The sequence below is a fragment of the Mustela nivalis genome, assembly GCF_964662115.1.
Source record: "Mustela nivalis genome assembly, chromosome: 14".
In the NCBI taxonomy this organism is placed as follows: domain Eukaryota; kingdom Metazoa; phylum Chordata; class Mammalia; order Carnivora; family Mustelidae; genus Mustela; species Mustela nivalis.
In genome coordinates, this window is record NC_139033.1 from 13850575 (window position 1) to 13873381 (window position 22807).

The window sequence follows — 22807 nt, forward strand, 5'->3', positions numbered from 1 at the left end:
GGAGTTTTCCGTGAAAATCCTTACATTGGTAAAGTCCTGTGAATGGGAGAGCTGGCCATGAGGGTCCCGCCAGTCTTGCCAGAAAGATCCATGAGTAGGGCGGTTGGTCGGCTGCCTCTCTGCCAACCTGATGTTCACTCTCTTGTTTTAATTTAGGCAATTTATCCGTAAATGTCTCATGTGCGATTTCATTTCATTTCATTTTATTATTGTTTAAGATTTTATTTAATTGACAGAGTGAGAGAGGAAACACAAGCAGGGGGAGTGGGAGGGGGAGAAGCAGGCTTCCCGCTGAGCAGGGAGCCCAACGCGGGGCTCGATCCCAGGACCCTGGGACCATGACCTGAGCCCAGGCAGATGCTTAATGACTGAGCCACCCAGGTGCCCCATCGTGTGCGATTTTAAAGATGAAAATACCCCTTGTGCTTTTTTTCCCCCCCTATTCACGCTAGGCCATTGGGAAGATTTTCTCTGGCCTCGCCCAGTGTGGGGCTTGGGGCTGCTTTGATGAGTTTAACCGCATCGACGCGTCGGTGCTGTCAGTCATCTCGTCTCAGATCCAGACGATCCGCAACGCCCTGATCCACCAGCTCACCACGTTCCAGGTGGGCACGGGGGAGGGCCACCCCGTCACATTCTCCAGGCTGGACATTCGGCCGCGTGACCTTAGAAATCTCAAATGACGATTCAACAGATCTTTGCTTTCGAATCGAGATGGTTGGGTTTCCCCCAAATTATCAGCCTCTTGGAGAATCAGGGACGGCAGTGTTCTAGAATGTCAAGTGAATTCCAGACAGAGAAGTAGTAGCAGCTATGGACAGGGGAGGCAGTGTTCTCAAGGGATGGACAGAGCCCCCATTAAAGGAAAAAAATATTCTGGGTCACTTCCCAAGTTTGAGAAAGAGTCAGCGTTCAGGATTAGTGGTCCATTCAGTCAAAATGTCTTTTGGTGGCTGTTATCACATAAACACAAAATTTTGCCTTCCTGCCTCGCCAAGTTAGGGGATTAAAACGAGTAGCAATTTTTTTTAAAGATTGTATTTATTTATTCATTTGATAGAGATCACAAGTAGGCAGAGAAGAAAACAGAGAGAGAGAGAGAGAGAGGAGGAAGCAGGCTCCCTGCCGAGCAGAGAGCCCAATGTGAGGCTTGATCCCAGGACCCTGAGATCATGACCTGAGCCGAAGGCAGAGGCTTAACCCTCTGAGCCACCCAGGTTCCCCAAAACGAGTAGCATTTTTAATGAAGAGGCAGATTTGAGAAGTTTTTAGTGCGCTCTGATCTGTGTCCCTCCGAGGACGTATTTGTAGACCCGAGCTGATAAGACTATTAAGTTACAGCTGAGGAGACCAGATCAGAATTTGGAGAAACATGATCTTATTACATAATTTAGATAGCCCAGAAGTGGGTTCTCTGACCAAAGGGACCAGAGTGGCAGGGCCACGTCCCTGCACTGGGGCTCCCTGGACCCTAACATGTTCTGTTCCCCCACCCCTGCATTTTGTCACCTTCGTGCCACTCACCCTGCAGACACACCACATGTGTCTCTGTCTGCCTGAAACTGTCCTTCCTTCTTTTGTGCCCGAAAGTGCCTTTTTATCCTCCAAGGCCCTACAGCGCCTCATGGAGAAGTTCAGCCTTCAGATTTGGGTTGGGCTGGTGGGGACTGGCTTGTAGGTGCCTCCGTGGCCCTGGCGACCTGCCTGCTTTTCTCCCAGACCTCAGTGCGGCTCACTGTTAAGAGGTAATGTAATCTTGATTCCATTAAACATCGATCCCATTAAACATTTTTAGGATTCCCATAAAGGCTTTGGGTGCATTTTCTTTTAATGGGTTCTTCTGAACTATTTTAGGGCCGGGCTTACTACTTCTGAAGGAAGGAAATTGAACCTGCAGTGCATTCAGGTTTCTAGAAGCTTCTTTTTTTTTTTTTTTTTTAAGGTTTTATTTATTTGTCAGAGCACAAGTAGGGGGAGAACAAGGCAGAGGGAGAAGCAGCCTCCCTGCTGAGCAAGGAGCCCGATGAGGGACTCGATCCCAGGATCATGGGATCATGACCTGAACCGAAGACAGACGCTTAACTGACTGAGCCCCCCAGGCGTCTCTAGATGCTGTGGTTTTAAGAACAGGCCAGTCCATCATCTCCAGAAGGACATTGAGGCCCCACATGGATATCAGAGAGCGGGTGACGGTGGTCTCATTGTGGGCTTGGCAGACGGGACAGTGGCCTCCTTCCGTGGGGAACATCTGTGACCTGCTGGGTGGCCCTCTAGTCACTGAGGCAGTCTGTGCCTCATAAAAACACCATTTTCTATCTTTTTTCTATCTGGTGAACCAGTGAAAAAAACAAAATAGTAAAATCTTAGAGAAAGAAATAGGGACAGGTGAAACTGGCTAAAGAAACTCAAAATAAAGGGGCGTCTGGGACAGCTCTAGGCTGCGCTCCTGCCCCGCATCGGCCACTTGTCAAGCGCACAGACCCTGGCTGGGATCGGAGTTGGATGGGGGTGTGCAGGGCTCGCCCCCAGAACACTCGGGTCAGGAGCACGAGGACGCTGCGTTTAAATCCTGGAAATGGAAGGGAGTCAGACGGTGGCCTCTGCCGCAGACCCATGGAGACGAACAGCCCCGTGGCACCCCCGGCCCCCTGACCGCGGTGGTAACTGTCTTCCTTTCCAATCGTCCTCCAGTTTGAAGGGCAGGAGATCTCCCTGGACCCGAAGATGGGCATCTTCATCACCATGAACCCAGGCTACGCGGGCCGCACGGAGCTGCCTGAGTCGGTGAAGGCCCTCTTCAGGCCCGTGGTGGTGATCGTACCCGACCTGCAGCAGATCTGCGAGATCATGCTCTTCTCCGAGGGCTTCCTCTGGGCCAAGGTGAGGCCTCCTTAGTGCCCGGCTCGGCCTGGCCCTTCCACGGCCCTGGCTCTGCGCTCAGACCAGGCACTTGGGAAGTTTGCATTCTGTGTGACTTAATTTTTCTTTCTTTCTTTCTTCTTCTTTTTTTTACACTTTGTCTCTCTCCTCCTGTGTCTTTTTAAAACTGTAAGTTTCATTTGCGAGTCATTTGACCCTCCAGAAGTGGCAGCAGTAGTGCAGAGTTCCACCTGCCCCTCCCCCCACCCCCCCACCCCCCACGATGACATCTCACACCCTCCAAGGCAGGCTGTCAGAGTGACGAGGGCACAGTGCTGTCAGCTCAGGTACAAGCTTTATCTGGATTCCATCAGATGTTGTATCCTCTCTCTCTCTCTCTCGTGTGTATGCAGAATTCTAGAACATTTTGTCGCCCGTGTGCTGTAACCAGAGCCACAATCAGGATACAGAACTGGGCCATCACCACAAAGAAAGTCCTTCCTGTCATTCCCTGGTATCACATCTCCCCTCCGGGCGCCCACCCCGGCCCTGACTCCTGGCAACCCCCTGCCATTCTCGGTCATGACAACCGGTCCCTTCGAGAATGTTCTGTACATGGAATCATACGTATGTAATCCTTGATGGGCTTCCTTCACTTAGCCTCGTACCACGTACATACACGCTCCCAATGTCCTTTATCATCTTTTAAACTATGTATAAAAAAGTATGCTCCTGTATTTTCCTAGAAGGTTCTGAAAAACATATAAAATAGCAAATACTTTCCACACAAAGGGTTGTGAGGTTTCTTTTCTGTAATTTTTTTTTTAAGATTTAATTTTTATTCATTTGACAGACAGAGATTACAAGTAGGCAGAGAGGCAGGCAGAGAGAGAGGGGGAAGCAGGCTCCCCGCTGAGCAGAGAGCCCAATGCAGGGCTCGATCCCAGGATCCTGGGATCATGACCTGAGCTGAAGGCAGAGGCTTCACCCACTGAGCCACCCAGGCGCCCCTGTAAATTTTTTTTTTTAAAGGCTCTTACTGCTCACACATTGTCCAGATTTTGAATAGGAATGTTGGAATCTCTGGTTCTTAGTCCCCACATCATTGTTAGGGAGCAGCAGGCCTTGATTCCTTGAGGTAGTCGTCTGTATCGGTGGCTCCATCAGTAGTCTGCGAGGGGCTGACTTGTCTTGAAAGATGAGTTGCAAGAGAAGCTTTTCAAAATTTTATTTATTTATCTTTTTATTTTTTAACGATTTTATTTATTCATCTGACAGAGATCACAAGTAGGCAGAGAGGCAGACAGAGAGAGGGAGGGAAGCAGGCACCCCGCTGAGCAGAGAGCCTGATGTGGGGCTTGATCCCAGGACCCTGAGACCATGACCTGAGCCGAAGGCCCAGGCTTAACCCACTGAACCACCCAGGTGCCCCGAGAAGCTTTTTTTTTTTTTTTTAAAAGATTTTATTTATTTATTTGAGAGAAACAGAGGACGAGTGAGCATGAATTGTGATGCTTAACTGACTGAGCCACCCAGGTGCCGCCAGGAAAAGATTTAATATGTTCAGGTCCAAAAAAACAGAAATCACATTTTTAGAGTGTGATTGCTATGATTTTAAAAAGTTGGATGGGTTCTAGTCTTTAAACGAAGCCACTGGAGATCTTCCTCCGCTTTCAAAGAGAGTTCCTCAAATTTTGGTAAGACCTGCATTCTTTGAAATTAGTGCATAATTTGTCATTGTTGAAAATGAAGATCTCTGCGCCCCCTCCCCCCGGCCAAGGTCTTGCCCTTAGAGGCAAGGTCTGTTTGCTAATGGAGCAGTTGCATCTGAACAGCTTCATGTTCACTTTCTTTGTAGAATGATGTCCTGTTGCTTTCGGGTCATTGTCTTTCTTTGCTTTTCATTGTTTTTGATCATAAAAGACCCTGGCCAAAAAGATGACCGTCCTCTATAAGCTGGCCCGGGAGCAGCTCTCCAAGCAACACCACTATGATTTTGGACTGAGAGCCCTGAAGTCTGTGTTGGTAATGGCTGGAGAGCTGAAGAGAGGCTCTTCTGACCTTCAAGAGGTAGGGGGTGGCGCACGCCCACGTCTGCCAGGGCTCTGTGCGGTTCATAGGCAGCGAACGAGTGTGGGGATGAGATGACGGGCTACGCTATCATCCCCCCTGGAAAGCTTTGGTCTTCACTGTCACTTCATTTGGTTGCTGGCCTTAATTAGGTCTCTTATTTTTTATTATTATTATTATTTTTCAATTTGACTAATTACTAGGCCAAGTTGAAAGTGTTCACAGCACCAGTTTCTGAGGCTTCAGTGGTAATAACCAGTTCACAATTGCAGGAAGGTGGGGTGGAGGGGTGGGGGTCAACCCCGTTCTCAGGAAGACATGAACAAGTTTTGGCAATTTTTTTTTTCCTGCTTTGCCACAAAAGCACGGGACTTACTCCAAAGCAGACCTCGGCTGCTCTGTGGTCCACAGGCTCCCTGGTCCTCTAGCCTCTGTACACACAACGCTTTATGTCTTATATTTGATATAAAGCTTCATTTCCTATTTCATAAGAGGATTTCTAGACTAGCCCCTGGGTCTTTCGGAAATATCTCCGAAGGCGTCTCTTGCGTTCCATCCAGGATGTGGTGCTGATGAGGGCCCTTCGAGACATGAATCTGCCCAAGTTCGTCTTTGAGGACGTCCCTCTCTTCCTTGGTTTGATTTCCGACCTGTTTCCCGGACTAGACTGCCCGCGTGTCCGCTACCCCCACTTTAACGACGCCGTGCAGCAGGTCCTGGAGGAGGGCGGCTACGTCGTCTTACCTGTCCAGGTAAGCGAGTGCACGGGCGTCATCTGGGTCCTTCCTGGTTGAAAAAATTGAATGTGGTCAAATCCACCCAACATTGACCATCTTAAGCATTTTTCCCTGACTTTTTTTCTTTTTATTGTGCTAAAGTACCCGTAACAAAAATCTCCATCTTACCCGTTTTCTGTACAGTTCAGCTGGGGGAAGTATATTCCTATTGCTGTGAAAGAGATTTCCAGAACTTCTCCATCCTGCAAAACCGACACTCTGTCCCCATTAATCAGCAACTCCCCAGCCCCTCCCCAGCCCCCCGGTCCTCACCTGCCTCCCCCCTGCCCCGCTTTCTGTCTCTATGAATCTGACTCCACTGGGGACCTCATGTAAGTGACATCTTGCGGCTTTTGTCCTTTTCTGACCGGCTTATTTCCCTTGGCATGTTTTCATGGCTCATCCGTGTTTTAGCAGGTGTCAGAATCACCTTCCTTTTTGAGGCCCAGTCATGTTCCGCAGCATGTACAGACCGCCCTCCAGCTGTTCTTGGTATAACGTGATGACTCAAGTGTTTCGTTTTGGGGTCCCACCATCTCGTGCTCTCTCCCCACCCCAGCTTTTTCTTTCTCCACAGTCCCACTTCGAAGAAAAATTAGATGTTACTGATAAGATTCTTACTATCTGAAGTCTGTAAGGTTGTAGATGTTGTCCGTAAGCCAAAAATTACTGCCAGCGTGTTCTGCTGAGGGTATAAATGCCTAAGGCTGCAGGACCAGAATGGCCGCCTCTGGTCGGGCTGTCTCAGGATGTCAGGCTCCCTCGAGGCCTGGGGCGGGGGCAGCAGGTACCGGTCACCGAAGAGAGAGCTCCCTGCACCTTTCCTACCCTGACCTTTTCCTCTAGAGCTGCTGGTGTAGAAAGGGAATGTGAAATGATGTAGCAGCAACGGAAAAACAATCCGGCAGTTCCCCAAGACGTGAATTGTAGAGTCACGTACCCCCAGGGGGAATGAGAAGGTAGGTCCACGCAAGAACTCCTGCATGATGTCTGGGTAAGAGCCCAGACATCGAAGCCACACATATGCTCATCTACGGGCGAATGAAGCAGAGGCGATATGTCCGCACAATGGAGTAGTCCTTGGCCACAAAAAAGAAATCCGTTCTGACCCACGGATGGACGCTGAGAACATGCGATGCGAGAGCAGCCAGACGCCAAGGCCTGCAGATTCTGTGATCTGCGCGATTCCGCTCATGTCCCTCCGTTTACGTATGGAGACGGCGCAAGTCCACGGACAGGGAAAGCCGATGAGCCGCCCCAGCGGCTGGGGGAGGGGCTGGGAAGAGAGGGCAAATGATGCAGAGTTTTGGGGGTGGGGGGCGGGGATTAAAATGTTTTAAAATTGAACAGGATCACGGGGCGTGTCCTAAGACCCGCTGAACCGCACTCTCAGAATGGGCAGATTATACGGTATGTGGATTATAGCTCAACAAAGCTGTTTTTAAAAAAAAAAAAAAAAATTTTACCCCAGCTGCCAATGGTTGCCCCACAGGTGGATAAAGTGGTCCAGATGTTCGAGACCATGTTAACCCGCCACACGACCATGGTGGTGGGGCCCACCGGAGGGGGCAAGTCCGTGGTCATCAACGCTCTGTGTCAGGCCCAGACCAAGTGAGTATGACCCCGAGGGGAGGGCCTGGGTGCCAGGGTGGTTTCCTGGTCAGGTTGGTGGAGCCCCATTTTGCTTTTTCAATTCCTGGGAGATAAAATTTGTCTTAAAACACTGCCTTCTAAAAGGAAAAAAAAAAAATTTATTTATTTATTTCCAAGAGCAGGGGGAGGGGCGGGGGAGAGGAGGAGGAGAGAGAGTCTTTTTTTTTTTTTAAATTAAATTTGTTATTTTTTATAAACATATAATATATTTTTATCCCCCGGGGTGCAGGTCTGTGAATCGCCAGGTTTACGCACTTCACAGCAGAGGAGAGAGAGTCTTAAGCAGACTTTGCGGGGTGTGGATGACCATGCAGGGCTCGATCCCATGACTCTGAGATCATGAACTGAGCCGAAACCCAAGTCAGATGCTTAACCAACTGAGCCACCTAGGTGCCCCAAACACTGCATTTTTAAAAAAATTATGAAAACAAGAAGTTAATCCATGTTTGAAACTACATATAACACACACACACACACACGCACACACACGCACACCCCGCCAAGAAGGCATTTTCAATCCAGGTGTAATCCAGTTTAAAAGGAACACAAAATGTTTTTACTACATTGGATGACATCAGTGTCCTAAACCCCACGTTAGACTCAGAGCGTCTCTCCTTGTTTCACTGCTGATTGGTGAATTTAGAAGGCAAAGCGGTGACCCTTTTGTGCCTCAGACTGTGACGAGGCTTATCTGTGAGATAACAAGCTTATGCGAATATTTTGAAAATTAACTTGTTAAGTTGTATTTCTTGGCGTTCAGGTTGCCCCTTCTGAGTAAGTGGGGGCACTCAGCCTCATGCAGCTATTTTATGGGATCAGAGTGGCCAAAAACGGTGTCATCCCTGCAAAGGCCTTATTATTCCCAGCCCAGCGGGAGCAAGGCTGCTCCAAGGGACAGGGACCTCACACGCCTAACACAGAATGTTCTGAAGACCTGCAGTGGGTCGTAGTGTGCCTCTCCTCACACCGAGATGGATTTTGACTTCTCACTTTTCTCTCAAGCAAGAACTCAGTTCCAGAAGGACTTCTCTGTATGCTAATATTCCAGCAAAAACCTAAACCAAGCCTTATAATCTTTGTGACTTTAACATTTCTAGATAGTCTATAAAGCTAATGAGTAAGTTACTGTCTTTTTTTTTATATATTTTTAAAAGATTTTATTTATTTATTTGACAGAGAGAAATTACAAGTACACTGAGAGGCAGGCAGAGAGAGAGAGAGAAGGAAGCAGGCTCCCTGCTGAGCAGAGAGCCCAATGCGGGACTCGATCCCAGGACCCTGAGATCATGACCTGAGCCGAAGGCAGCGGCTTAACCCACTGAGCCACCCAGGCGCCCCAGTTACTGTCTTTTTTTCTTATTTCTTCCTATGTTTCTTATGAGAAAACCAAGGGACAGTGACTTACTGATTTCAAATGGGTTGTGTCATAGCCATCCTGCCTTTTATTATTTTTTTTTTAATAAATATTTTACTTGAAAGACAGAGGCAAAGGGAGGAGCAGGGAGCCTGATGTGGGGCTCCATCCCAAGACCCTGGGATCATGACCAGAGCTGAAGGTAGATGCTTCACCCACTGAGCCACCCAGGCACTCCTGCCCTTTATTCTTTAATTAATCATTAGGCAATTGATAGAGTTATCATATATACGTGTGTATATGCATGCCCTCATTATTTTGATTTACCTAGTTAATTATGAACTTGTGTGAAGTCCAGTTTTCTGTAGATGAATTAATCCCATGGCGTTGCAGGAATTTATAGGCGTTATGGCGGCTAATGCCCTGTCTACATGATTTATAAAGTCGGTAACACAAAACAGATATCCTATGAGTATAAGGAACTGAACATCCGTAGTCCAAGGGTGTGTTATGTTGTCCTGGATGACTGTTATCTCCTATAAACTAATTATGAAACAGTCACATAAATTGCCATAGGCACGAATATGTCACTTAGCTTCTCTATGCCTCCAAAAGACCAAGCTGTGTTTTCAGTTCAGACCTCACTTTTGTTGGGGCCACATTTTCGGTGAAACATGGTTCCCTTGATTTAATATAAGCCATTAACAGTCAGTGGGAAGCCCAGGGCAGAGTTTGGGTGGAGTGTGTTTTGTTTTGTTTTAATTCGATTAGCTAACATATAGTACAACATTAGTTTCAGATGTGTGGACTGCATTTTAAATTCTGGATTGGATCCAAAACATCAAATCCCCATCTAGGTGCCACAGACCGTTTTTCCTAATGCGTTCAGGCCACCTGGACCATAGCTGAAGCCTCTCCTTTGATTTAGGCTTGGGCTGGTGACCAAGTTGTACATCCTGAATCCCAAAGCCATGAGTGTCATAGAGCTTTATGGCATCCTGGACCCCACTACCCGAGACTGGACCGACGGGGTGCTGTCAAACATCTTCAGGGAGATCAATAGGCCAACGGATAAAAAGGAGCGCAAGTGAGTACCTTTGTGAGTAGGAGAGAGTCTGCGTTAGCTCTTGTTAATTATCTCAATGTTGCGGATAAAAAAAGACAATGTACAGCGTTGTAGGTTCAAGCATGGATGTCCACAGACTTAGAGCCAGATGTCGAGGGCTCTGTTCACAAATTGCCTGGTGGGATCTTAGTTCTCTATGTGTTCCCTCTGTCTCCTCGACTGGGAGGATGCTCTCCCCTCTGTAAGGGTACCTGTCATTGGAGAAGGGCCCACCTGCATGATCCAAGATGCTGTCATCTTGAGATCCTTAATTACATCAGCAAAGGCCACCCCTCCCCCACAAATCAGGTCCCATAACTAGTTCTGAGGGACCTATCTTTTGGGGGCCACCATTCAACCCATTGCTCATGGGTATACGAAATACTTTTCTTTTCCCTTAAACTTACCATGAGAAAAGTCGATGTCCAAACCAGTGGTAGCTAGCCATTGATATTCAGTCTCAGTTTTAATGAAAGAATGGTACCATCTGTCTCTGTGAAGAGCTGCTACTGCACTACCGCAGACCATTCCACGCGGGAATGTAGGTCTGTCCTGTCGGCCCTCCAGGCTGCAAGAGAAGCAAGACATCCAGACTTTTGTGTGATGTTTCTTTATCCTTAAATGTTGCTGACTCAGTTTTTATAAGAGATTATTTACTGGAGGGGGAGAGAGAGAGCATGAGTGGAGGGGCAGAAGGAGAGAATCTCCAAGCATATTCCCCACTGATAGCTGAGCGTGAAGTGGGACCTGAGCTCAGGACCCACGAGACCATGACCTGAGCAGAAACCAAGAGTTGGATGCTCAACCAAACAAGCCATGCAGGGACTCGAACTCAGTTTTTATGTTGGCTCTTTTTTTCCCCCCATTTGATTTTATGGGTCAAACCTTGGGACCAAGTTGGGTGCTCTGTCACAGGTCAGGGTGTCAAAACCCTGGGAAAAAAAACATCAGCATGAATGGGGAGTTTCCATGTGAAAGCTTGGCTTGCTTTTCTTTGCTGCAGGTATATTTTATTTGATGGTGATGTGGATGCTCTGTGGGTGGAAAACATGAATTCTGTGATGGATGACAATAAGCTGTTGACCTTGGCCAATGGTGAGCGCATTCGGCTTCAAGCACACTGTGCTCTGCTCTTTGAGGCAAGTTGTGATGAAAACAAATTTTTAATATGTTTTTCTTTTAGTTAAAAGTCTAGTTGTTCATTAAATTGGTAATAAATATAGGTGACTAAAGAAAACCCACACAGAGCAGAAGAGTCTTTATGATGAGTACAACTTTGTACTCTCCCTACTCCTCTTATCCCTCTTTATTGAACCCCAGAGATAACTAGTTTTCACTTTTGTGTTATTTCATCTGGTCATTATCCAAGTGTCTGTAAATAACACACTTCACATGCTCTTCCTTCCTTTATTAAGTTAACAGAGTATCTGTGCTATGACTGCTATGAAAGTGAGAGTTCATCTCTCATACCACTAGCTCACTCCCCTCCTCGGAATACTACATTGCTAAATCTATTGAATCAGTAAACAGTATTTACATTATTATGAATATGGAAATATTTACTGTAGTGCCATATAGTGTACTGTTATTATGTTCTCTCTTTTAGAGCCTTTTATTTTTTTGGCGTGGAGTTTGTAGTTGCCTTGTTTTTTCTCTCACACTATTTGCCTTTAACTTTTCATTTGTTTTTCTCAAACTTTGGATCCTATCTTTTGAACCTTTGAAGCAGTGGCCCTGAAACGTGCTTTCACTTTGGCTTACTGTCAATGCTGATTTTAACTTGGCCTGTCAAATTTGCTGATGCCTGGGTATTTGTGCATATTGTTCTTATTGGTTGACTGAACTGTGTCTTTTCATAGAGACGTGTGTTAATATTGCTGGTTTAGATGCATGCATATTGAATTTTATACTATGCAATCTCAACTATGTTTTTAAAAAATGAAGAAAAATGAGTGAGAGGTGAACACTCCAAAACAATGTTTGTTGCTTGGTGTTGGGATTTTGGATAACTTATTTTCTTCTCTATAGTTTTCTATTTTTGTCAGGTAGTCGAAAGTGTATTAATTTTCACATTAATTTATAGTAAAAGAAAACTTAAAAAGGCGCTACATCAGAATGTATAATCTTCCCAAGATAAACTTCAGGGTTCAATTAGAAGCCTTGTGAAAGCTATGTTAATCTTGGTATGACTGGGTTTTACGCAGCTGATAAAACTTTGCACAAAGCAAAGGCTTTTAAATATGCAGTCTGGTTGTTTATAGCTGCAAACGTGACTGATTTTCTTTATTTCTCCAGGTTGGAGATTTACAGTATGCCTCTCCTGCAACTGTGTCTCGATGTGGAATGGTTTATGTGGATCCTAAAAACTTGAAATATCAACCATTCTGGAAAAAATGGGTTAATGAAATACAAAACAAGGTGGAAATTCTTTCTAAAATGAACTTAAAAGTTTTTAGTACTATTGACTAGTAGGATAAACATAATCCAGAGGGATGTTAGTTGCGAAAGCCATGACCTTGACCTTGATCTTAAGCACTTAATGTTATCAATAAATTGGATATAAACATGGAAGATACACTTAGGAGGTTTCCAGATAATTCCATAGCTAGTGGGATAGGTAATGATTTTGATAGTCTAGATCAGGGGTTGACAATTTTTTCTGTAAACGGGTAGAGAGTAAATATTTTAAGGTCTGTGGGCCATATGGTTTCTTTTCCAGCTACTCGACAATGCCATTGTGGCATGAAAGCAGCCGCCATATGTGAATGGGCATATCTATGTACCAATAAAACTTTATTTACAGAAAGAGGTGGCAGGCCAGATTTGGCTTGTGGGTTGTAGTTGGAAATCCTGGTCCAGCGAGGTCCACCTATTGAGAGACTTATCTCTAGAAGGGCCCAGCTTTTGCTTACTTGGGTGAATGCAGTGTGTGAAGGACCTAGCTTGTCAGGTAATAAAGTTCTGATAGTTTTAGTTTTAGTTCACTTCAAATCCTGTCATGTGTCATGTGGCTGCTAAAATGTGTATTGTTGTAACAAAAGCCTTCGTTAGATAGTGCAGAGTGGGCACCTGGGGGGCTCAGTCGGTTAAGCGTCTGTCTTGGTCTCAGGTCATGATCCCGAGGTCCTGGGATCAAGGCCCACATTGTGCTCCCTGTGCCACAGGGAGTCGGACTTTACCTCTGTTTCTCCTCCTGCTTGTGTTCTTGCTTTTTCTCTCTCTCAAATAAATAAAATGTTTAAAAAAAAAAATTCAGGGCACCTGGGTGGCTCAGTTGGTTAAGCAACTACCTTCAGCTCAGATCCTGGGATGGAGTCCCGCATTGGGTTCTCTGCTCAGCGGGGAGTCTGCTTCTCCCTCTGACCTGTCTCCCTCATGCTCTTCCTCTCTCTCTCAAATAAATAAATAAAATCTTTGGGGGGGGGAATGGTTCAGAGACAGGTGTGACAGTCATGTGAAGGTTGTGAGGCCCACACACATATGACCTTTTGACCACACCCAGGACACTTACCATATTTTCAAAGTGATGCAAGGCGTATCACTAGGACGGCCATTAGGCTGATGGCGAATTGGAAGCCAGGGCATAATTATCCCAGAGAAGAGAAGACCAGGGAGATCATGACAGGACCATGGGAGGTACTGTTGTAAGGGAGAGAGGGCTGTCTAAGGGCCCATGCAGTCTCTGGCCATCCTTCATGCCTTGATTGGGTGAGGGGCCTTCCACTGCTCCACACTCTTTGCAAGATGACTGTGGCCATGTAACTTGAACTTGAAGATAATCAGCCCCATTTCTTTCCAATGGGATCCGCTATCTTCCCTCCCTCCCCATGGTGGGCTAGCCTCTACAGCAGTGAAATGAAATGCTCCATTTCATTTCATTGCGCCGTAGAGGACGGGCCCCTCTACAGATAGAAGGCGCGATTACCAGGGTTCACTCACCTGCCAAATTTATCGTTCATCAGAAGACCTTTCCCCCGCCTCTTTTGCCAAGATAAGCACTCCACTAGCTTCCATTTAAATAAAGGAACCCTTGAAGATGCATTGGAATTCTACCCTTTTCCAGGTAGAGCTCGGCCATTTAGAGAGTCTCTTTGAGAAGTACGTGCCTTATCTCATCGATGTGATAATGGAAGGGGTAGTGGATGGAAGACAGGGAGAGAAGCTGAAGACCATAATCCCTCAGACAGACCTCAATATGGTAAGACACAGTCTCTGTTAGCAAGGAGGGATTCTTCCCTAAAGGTGAACCCAGAGTCCAAGGGAGAGAGAGATGCCAGAGGGGCAATCTGTCATGTTGCAGGTTGCTGACAAGGAAGACCCGGCACTTCCTTCTGGGACCCTGTGCAAGACAAGATGCCTGGGTCCACCTGGTTGAACCAATATGGTGGGTCATATGTTCCCATCACTCTGGTACCTGGGATCCCAGGATTAAGGAGCAGCACTGACCCTGGAGTAGGGGAGTGGTGTGTATGGGCTGATCGTGGATTTTCCTGTGTACTAGGTAACGCAGTTAGCCAGGATGCTGGACACCTTACTCGAAGGAGAGATAGAGGACCCTGACCTCCTGGAGTGCTACTTCTTAGAGGCCCTGTACTGTTCTCTGGGAGCGTCTCTGCTCGAGGATGGAAGGCTTAAATTCGACGAATGTGTCAAACGCCTTGCTTCTTTGCCTTCTGTGGATAAGGAAGGGGAATGGGCCAATCCTGGGGAACTGCCAAGTAAGAACCAAGTGCAACCTGTTTTCCTGCTCAGAATGCTTTGGGGGAGGTTTTCAGAGGAAGTGACCTCACTTTTCCCCGTGTTGGCCTGTGTGGATTTTGCAGCTCGTTTGCTTCTGTAGACAAACCCGCGATGGTCAGAGCCCCTGGGGGACCCTCTAAAGTTTGATGCGTGAGCTACCATAGCCAGAGCCCCAGTGGCTTTTCTTGTTGAGTTTGAATGACTCCGCCCCGCGCCCCCCCACCCCCCTCCGCCCACCGCGAGGTTAGGCACTTGCTTCCTTTCCTCTGTTTAAATTTTTAAAACTTTCACACTTTGCAGGACTTTGAGTTTCTTCTCCTTTGGACTTACCTATTTATTATTATTTTTTAACTCACCTTTCTAAATCGGCACAGCTTAACTCAACTGCTGTCTTCCTGAGTATTTGCACAGAAGGAGGTCAAGTGCAGATCTGTGGGTGATTCTTAGGAGACCATCCTATTAAGGGTTTGAGTTTGTGTGTGGAAAAAAACGTGCATGCTCCAAGAACTGTTATCTGGTGAAAACATGACTTTCTCAAGAACTATACATAACACTAGGGCCCATCTTTGTCTATTTCTTCATGATATTGGAATATGACTCGGCCCGTAGACATCCTTCTAAGTTGTCATCTATCCTCATCACCTGGGCTGTTCTTTTGAAAACGTAAAGTGAAATGGCCTTGGGTCTTTTTCATGGGGTGCACTGAGCAGATCAGAGATGTTTTTCAAGTCCTGCTCTGGGGTGCGGGGCAGTTTGCTGGTACTTTCTCCGCTCGGCAAGCCTCCTATGGGTGAGTGCTTCCCAACTGTGCACACACAACATGCTGGCTTTATGTCCTGTGGTCAGCGACCCCCTCGCTCAGGGCCCCTTGTGGGCTCTTATTTTGGGAACCTAGTGGCCACGTGGACGTTTCGCTTCCAGAAGCCTTTTGCACTCCACCCCGGCAACGGGCTCCCTGACCTCCCACTAGCTGTTAATATCAGCCTCCATGACTTGGGCCATACCTGCTGGCCCGGGCCTCATGGGGACTGCCACCGGCCTCTCTTCTGGTCCCCTCTGTAGCCCAGCCCTGTGCTCCCTGCTTTCCTCTCCCCCTCCTTTGCTGTTGGCTTATCACTCACCCTCTCTTGGCCCAACCCCTGGTCCCCTTGCCCTGTTGTCCTTTCTTAAATCTCTGTGAGGAGCCCCGAGTCTGTCTTCTGTCCCCGTCCAGGGCTGAGTCACACTAAGAAAACCACAGCTTCAGATGGCTGCCTTGTAGCTGGAGCGTCGACCTTGAACTCTCCCGTCCACAGTGGCAGTGTCCCTGTCTTCTCCCCAGACCTTCACCTGATCCCCGCCCGTTGCTCTGCTGAAGATGGTTCTTCTCTCTTCCACCGGAAAAACAGAAGGCATCAGATAGGGTTTTCCTGCCCCCAGACTTGTTCCGGCCCGGCTCCTCGGCTCCCTGCTTGGGCAGGAGGCAGCCCGGGCCACAGAAGATGCCCTGTTCTTTGGGGCCTGCCCGCCCGCCGCTCAGGGGCCCCCTTCCTTGCTGGGGTCCTCTCGCACTGCCTTCCCCATCTCTCCCCTGCTGACTCCATCCTGCTCTCAGGTGACACCTTCCTAATCCTGTCTCCTTCTAGAGATGCTCCCCGCCTCTTTACTCTGAAGGCCATGTGTCCTTGAAAGGCTGGACCACCACCTAGCCCCACAGCCGGAAGGTGCCTCCAGCGAGCTCGTCCCTTGTCTTCTCCACCGGAGCCCATGCGGCTTCTTGACCTCACTGTCCTGACCTTGCCCCCAGCGTTGGGGGGCGGCAGACCACGCCCCGCTCTCTTGAAATGTTCCCCCCCTGCCTTGCTGGCCACTTCAGCCCCGTGTCTTTCCTCCGCCCCTTCCTCACATGGGGCTTCAGTCCTCCAGCCTCCTTTTGGGCTTCATGTCCTCAAGGAGCGCTGGCCGTGGGCCCACAGCTTCTGACTGCCCGTCCCCTTCCCTTCTGCACCGTCTCCTGGATCCCTAGCTCGGTTCTACTGAAATCTGTCTGTCTGTCTGTCTGTCTATCGTCATCATCATCCTCTATCAATCACCTGTCTGTCTGCCTTGCACACTGGTGACCTGGACACTCTGTCTCCCCCAACCTGTCATTTCTGTCATGCCCCCACCCCCGCCACGTCTCACGAGCTGCTCCTGTCACCTCTACCCCAGGCGAGGCAGGAGCCTCATGAACAGGTCTCCCCATCTCTCCTGACCTCTTCCAGATCTGTTTTCCTCTACAGCCGTGCTGGTCATTGCACATGCAGATCTGACTACGTCTCCCCTTGGAGGTTAATGTCAGTGGCTCCCCAGCACCTACAGGATGGACAACCAGTGCCCGAAGTGGTCAGTCGGGTTCTTCACACAACAGTCCTACAGCCCTTGTAGCTGGACCTAGTGTGCCCCCTCGGTGCACTACGCACTCCCTCCTTTCTGTTCCTACAGCCGCCCGCCACGCTCCCTTCTCCCTGTGACAGAGCCTCCCGGCGGCCCCCAGGGCTCTTAGCTCAGGACTGCCCACTTTTCGGGTCTCAGATTGGATGGCATTTCCTTTGGGAAACCTTCCTCTCAGGGCTGGCTGCACCGGTCGGCATTGCTGGGGCCTGCGGGGGAGGGGCAGTCTGTCCGGGACAAGGTGCACGAGGGAGCTTTCCCTAGAGCCAAGTTTGCAGAGCACCCTTGTGATTGGTGTTCAGGCACCAACGGGCGTGTGCTTCTCAGACCTCTCCCCTGCCCCACCCTGGTTAGATGCCCTTATGGGGTTCCCTGTGGCACCCAGGCTGGCCTGTAGCAGAACGTAGCACCACCCGCCTTCCTGGCCCACTAACACCTGTCAGCTTAGGGACCAGACCTGTCCGCCTCTCCCTCGTGTTCCGGGAGAAGGGACACAGCGCCTCTGTCCAGTGGACGGGAGTGTTCGTTGGGCGTCCTCGGCTAAGTTGCCGTCTAGGGAACAAGGAGCATTAGTTCATCTCAAGCATGTGCCAGAGCTGGTTTCGCAGTCCCAGGTCCGGGACCGAAGTGACATCAGGCCATTGTTTACTGCAGGTCACCTCCCAACCTTGTATGACTTTCACTTTGATGCCACGCGGAAGAAATGGATTCCGTGGAGCCAATTAGTTCCTGACTATGTTCACAGCCCGGAGAGGAGATTCATCGACATCCTGGGTAAGCGAGAAGCAGACCCTGTTCTTGGGCTAACAGCATCAGTTCTCGTTCCGTGAGGCAGTGGAACAGATCCGGTGGCTTCTGTGGCCTTCCTGAGGCCCACCCAGTGTGTAGGTTCCGAGAAGCCGCCAAGAACGCGCCACGGGCTGGGCCAAGCAGGGGTCGGTTTCCGTTCCATTTCCGTGCGGCTGGCCCCGGGCACCCGCAGACGACCGTGACTCTCAGCTGTCCCTGGGCAGGCGGGCTGGCGGGAGGGTGAGCAGCTCCGGGCCGGCCGGCTGGCCACGGAGGACGAGAAAAGGAGGAATGAACAAGGCAGCGTCGTGTGGAAGGTGCTGTCCCGCGGGGCTGCGTACTCTGGACGTTTCTGTCTCCGGCTGTGTTTTGAACGCGGCCCTCTGGCTGTTTAGATACCAGTGGCCGAGAGAGCGAGACGTATCCATTTCCTCAGGAAGCAGGCAGACCCGTGTAGGACTGAGCTGGACCCGGTCTGTGGTTTCATTCTCTCTTTGGAGGAAGTCGTTGGTCAGGAAGCCAGACTCTGCCAAGAGGGGACTGACCTAAGCCACGGAGAAACCGAGTTTTTTTTTTTTTTTAAAGATTTTATTTATTTGACAGATCACAAACAGGCAGAGAGGCAGGCAGAGAGAGAGAGAGAGAAGGAAGCAGGCTCCCTGCTGAGCAGAGAGCCGGACGCGGGGCTCGATCCCAGGACCCTGAGGTCATGACCCGAACTGAAGGCAGACGCTTAACTCACTGAGCCACCCAGGCGCCCCGAAACCGAGTTTTTAATAGCCTGACTATAAAGCAGAACTGGATATTTTTAAAAAATGGGGGGCGCCTCATGGGCGGGTGTCCAGCTCACCAAACCAGACCCTTAAAGCGGGTGGATTTCATGGTATGTGACTCAGATCTCCGTCAAGCTATTAAGAGTAACTGTTGGGGTAAGGAGATTGCACCCACCCGTTTTCAAGGTCACGTCTTGGGTTCGCTGGTGGTTCTTACGGGAGGTTTGGGACTCCGGGGAGCTCTGTGCTGCCGCCTGCTCGCCCCCCACGTTCCCCGGATGCTCCCACGCCTGCCGTGTTCCTTAGTTCACACAGTGGATACAACGCGCACTACGTGGACCCTGGAGCAGATGGTCAAGATCAAGCAGCCTGTTCTTTTGGTGGGTGAATCCGGCACCTCCAAGACGGCCACGACCCAGAACTTCCTCAAAAATCTGAATGAAGAGATCAACGTAAGTCACTGTTTGTTCTCTCTCCGTGACCTACGGCTGTGTGACAGAGGACGCCGGCGCCAGCCTTATTCTCGCATCTCACCGTTTCTGCGGGTCGGGAATCTGGGAGGGGCTCTTCGGGGTGGCTCGGGCTCCGGCTCCCTGCTGAGCTCACTGGGCAGCAGCTGGCTGGGGCTGTAAGTCACCCGAAGGCCTGACGGGGGCTGGAGGACCCTCTTCCAAGATGGTAGGCCTCGGTTTCCCCACCACGTGGACCTCTCCACGGGCTTCTGGGTGATCTCTGGGCGTGGTCACTGGCTTCTGGCAGAGCCGGTGTCTGAGCTGGACAGCAAACCAGATGCTGCACCGCCTTTGATGACCTAGGAAATCACCCACCTTCACGTCTGCCCCCTTCTGTGGGTCCCACGGAGACCCCCATGAATCACCTGGTAGAGCGTGGGGGCCCTTACCCAGGTGAACACCACGAGGAGAGGATGAGCGGGGTCACGTAGAGAGGGTGGCCGTCGCATTGCTCTGCCCCGTTTTGTGGGTTTGGCCTTCCTCCAGCCCCGTGTTCAACATGGGAAGGTCTGACGTGTGTCGGTCACTGAGCTGGTGGGTGTCACGGGGGCACACCGTGGCCAGCTTGCAGTCAGCTCGTTAGGGACCCATGGTCTGTGTGGGAGGCAGACTTGAGAATGGACCCATGACCCAGGACAGTGCAGAACATGCCAGGGCACCAGACATTAGGAAGGGGCGGGGGCATCCGTTCTCTTTTCTGTACTCAGAATTGCCCTACGTGGGCCTCTGGCTCATCATTTCCACTGTCCTGGCTTCAGTCTTTAGGGTTTTAATACCTGAGGAAAGGCTCTATCTCCTCCAAGAAGCTGCCTGTGGGTTTCAGGATACCCCGTTCATATGCACTTGCCCCACATCCACTCAGGGACGCAGTGCTAGGTTTTTGTTCATATCCACTCATCATTTCAGTTTCCAATTCCTTTCTTGGCCTTCTGGAACCTCCAAGGGGAGCAAAGTTTCCCATAACTTTCCTCCCTGTTCCTCTTACTTTGGCTTGTTCCTGCGAAACCAGGAGCCTCCCTGGGGCAGGGAGTGGCCAGCTGGGCTTCTGCGATGGGCGTCACGGGAGCCATATGGGCCGGACTGGGCCGGCCTGCCTGTGAGCGCTCGAGCCCACTCACCCACCGGCGCATAAAAACTGGGTTTATTTAGCTCTCAGAATGTCATTGTGGAGGGCACAGACAGGAGGTTTCCAGCCAGAGGGAACTGCCTGCTTGGGGCGTCAGATCAACGACAGAGACATTAACACCCCCGTCATGACACCCTTTCCCTGCAATTCAGCAGCCAATGCTTCTCGGCCCAGCAGGCACATCTGAGCACACTTGTTACATTGAGAGGCACGTTCACCTTTGACATGTTCATGTCCTGTGCACCTGCACCTGTGGGCCCTTTGGAGGGCAGTGTGGTCTGCAGCAGTGGTGCTTAAAGGGTGGTTCCTCGGGCAGGAGTATTGCCTAAAAACTTGCTTACACTGTCTTAGACCTATGGGATCGGGAACTGAGGATGGGTGCCTTGGAGGTGCGTGGCACAAAGCTGTCCAGGTGTCTCAGGGGCATGATTAGGTTTGAGAACCGCTGACCAATGAACTCTTACTCACTGCTCTAAGAAGCACAGTGAGAGGTCCTGGGCACTTCCTGTGCGTGAGGCTGTGCTGTCCACACAGGGACCTAGGAGTCTCCCTCCCCTTTCTTTCAGGTGTTGGTGTCAAAGATGCTTTCCTGGACCTTTTCACTTAGGTGCAGCAGACACGATAGTCACTTATGGTTGACATCCATCCATCCATCCATCCATCCATCCATCCATCCACACATCCATCCATCTATCAGTTCCTTCCATCCATCCATCCCTCCACATACCTGTCCACACATCCTTCCATCCATTCGTTTCATCCATCCACACATCCATCCATTCACCCCACACATCCATCCATCTAACCTTGTCATATCGTAAACACCTTTGCGGATTTTGTCTCCTGTGATTAAATCGCCCTATGAAGTAGTCTAAGCAGATGTTGTTAAACTCTTCTTACAGATGAGAGAAACGAGGCTCTAAAAGGTTAAGCCTCTTTTTGGAGGTTTCCTAGCCAGAACTGGGCAGAACAAAGACCCCCCACCCTGTCCGCATTGTGCCCAAGTCCCACGTGCAGCAACTCACTATCACCTGCCAAAGGGAAAGAATGGAGGACAGACAGACACACATTGGGCTATAAAAAAAGTTCAGATACCAGTGGATTTGCAAAATTGATGGTAGCTCACCGTCTAGCATTTCCTGCTGGTACGGTGAAGAAACGACCACTTCTGGAATGATCCTTCTCTGTTGCAGATTGTGTTAATGGTCAGCTTCTCTTCCCGCACCACATCGATGGATATCCAGAGAAATTTGGAAGCAAATGTGGAAAAACGAACCAAAGACACGTATGGCCCACCCATGGGAAAACGACTCCTGGTGTTCATGGACGATATGAATATGCCAAAGGTAGCGTTAGGTTGGGGAGCAGGGAGCGGTGGCCAAGACTGTGTGCTTAAGTTTGTGTTGTTGTGTATGGGTATGGAGTCTGTGAGTGTGAGAACACGTCTTCGTTCTACAGCTCCCCTGCAGGGTGCCGGTTCTGGGGAGACAGCTTAGGGGACAATGTTGCTGGAATGTTCTTCTTACCCAGAGGGACTTGTCCCTACTGAGGCCTTCTTTGCTTTCTTGAAGGAGTAAAGCAGGCAGTAGGCAGCCTCCAAACTCTTTACACCGTATGTTTGAGTAAGTGATTTCCCAATGAGCTTAGATGATAATATTGTTCTCAGTCCCATATACTTGGGAAGCATAGGGCAGACACTTCCCAAGGACTTCTCTGGATTTACCAAGGAAGGGAAACATTGGCATGCATGAGGAGTGTGTTTCTGGGGCCAGAGCCTGAGAGGTGTAAAGTTTTCTTAGTACTGAAATTTAGTTCATGTAATTCCTGCAGAACCATGTTTTTTCCTCTGAAAATCTATCTTCCACATAGGCTATGTGCAGAGCCAGTATTCATCCATCCATCCATCCATCCATCCATCCATCCATCCATCTATCCACGCACACACACTTATGCATCCATTTGTGCATCTGTTCATCCATCCATGCACACACCCACACTCCCTACCCCTTATCGATCCATCGATCCATCCATCAATCCATCCATCCATCTGTACGTCAGTTCCTTCCATCCCTCCATCCATCCATTCTTTCCGTCCATCCATTCGTTTGTCCATCCATCCATCTGTTCCTTCCATCCATCCATCCATCCATCCATCCATCCATCCATCCATCCATCCATTAATCCATCCATCCATTCATCTATCCATTCATTCCATCCATCCATCCATCCATCCATCTATCCATCCATTCCTTCCATCCATCATCCATCCATACATTCGTCACACATCCATCTACCCCACACATCCATCCATCCATCCATCCATCCTTCCGTCCATTCCTTCCCCTCCTCCATCCATCCATCCATCCAACCATACATCCATCTCTTTATCCATTCATCTATCCACACCCTCATCCATCTGTGCATCTGTTCATCCATCTGTGCACGCACCCACACCCCCTTTTATCCATCCATGCATCCATCCAATTAACATATGTTTCTTGAGTACCTCTTACGGGTCCAGTACTATGCAGTGATGAACGAAACATAAGCAGTCCCTGCTCTCATGGAGCTTATGAGAGATTTAAAAAAAATTACAAATTAGATGACCAGCAAAGGCATCCCTGAGTTCCACTTCATG

The 22807-nt window shown here is 49.3% G+C and overlaps 1 protein-coding gene across 4 annotated transcripts in view; it reads left to right on the forward strand.

Moving 5' to 3' along the window:
- Positions 1–22807, forward strand: part of DNAH10 (dynein axonemal heavy chain 10) — a 134850-nt gene that overhangs the window by 67992 nt on the left and 44051 nt on the right. For all 4 annotated transcript variants that reach the window (XR_014302639.1, XM_082698590.1, XM_082698589.1 and 1 more), the window contains exons 34-46: positions 453–605; positions 2692–2880; positions 4783–4929; positions 5490–5681; positions 7198–7316; positions 9641–9799; positions 10821–10956; positions 12113–12235; positions 13881–14015; positions 14319–14535; positions 17624–17743; positions 18838–18983; positions 21363–21515. Coding sequence is in view for 3 of the 4 variants with exons in the window: in XM_082698590.1 (XP_082554716.1) it covers positions 453–605; positions 2692–2880; positions 4783–4929; positions 5490–5681; positions 7198–7316; positions 9641–9799; positions 10821–10956; positions 12113–12235; positions 13881–14015; positions 14319–14535; positions 17624–17743; positions 18838–18983; positions 21363–21515 (1989 nt within the window). In the remaining variant the exon portion in view is untranslated. The remainder of the gene's footprint in view (positions 1–452; positions 606–2691; positions 2881–4782; positions 4930–5489; positions 5682–7197; positions 7317–9640; positions 9800–10820; positions 10957–12112; positions 12236–13880; positions 14016–14318; positions 14536–17623; positions 17744–18837; positions 18984–21362; positions 21516–22807) is intronic.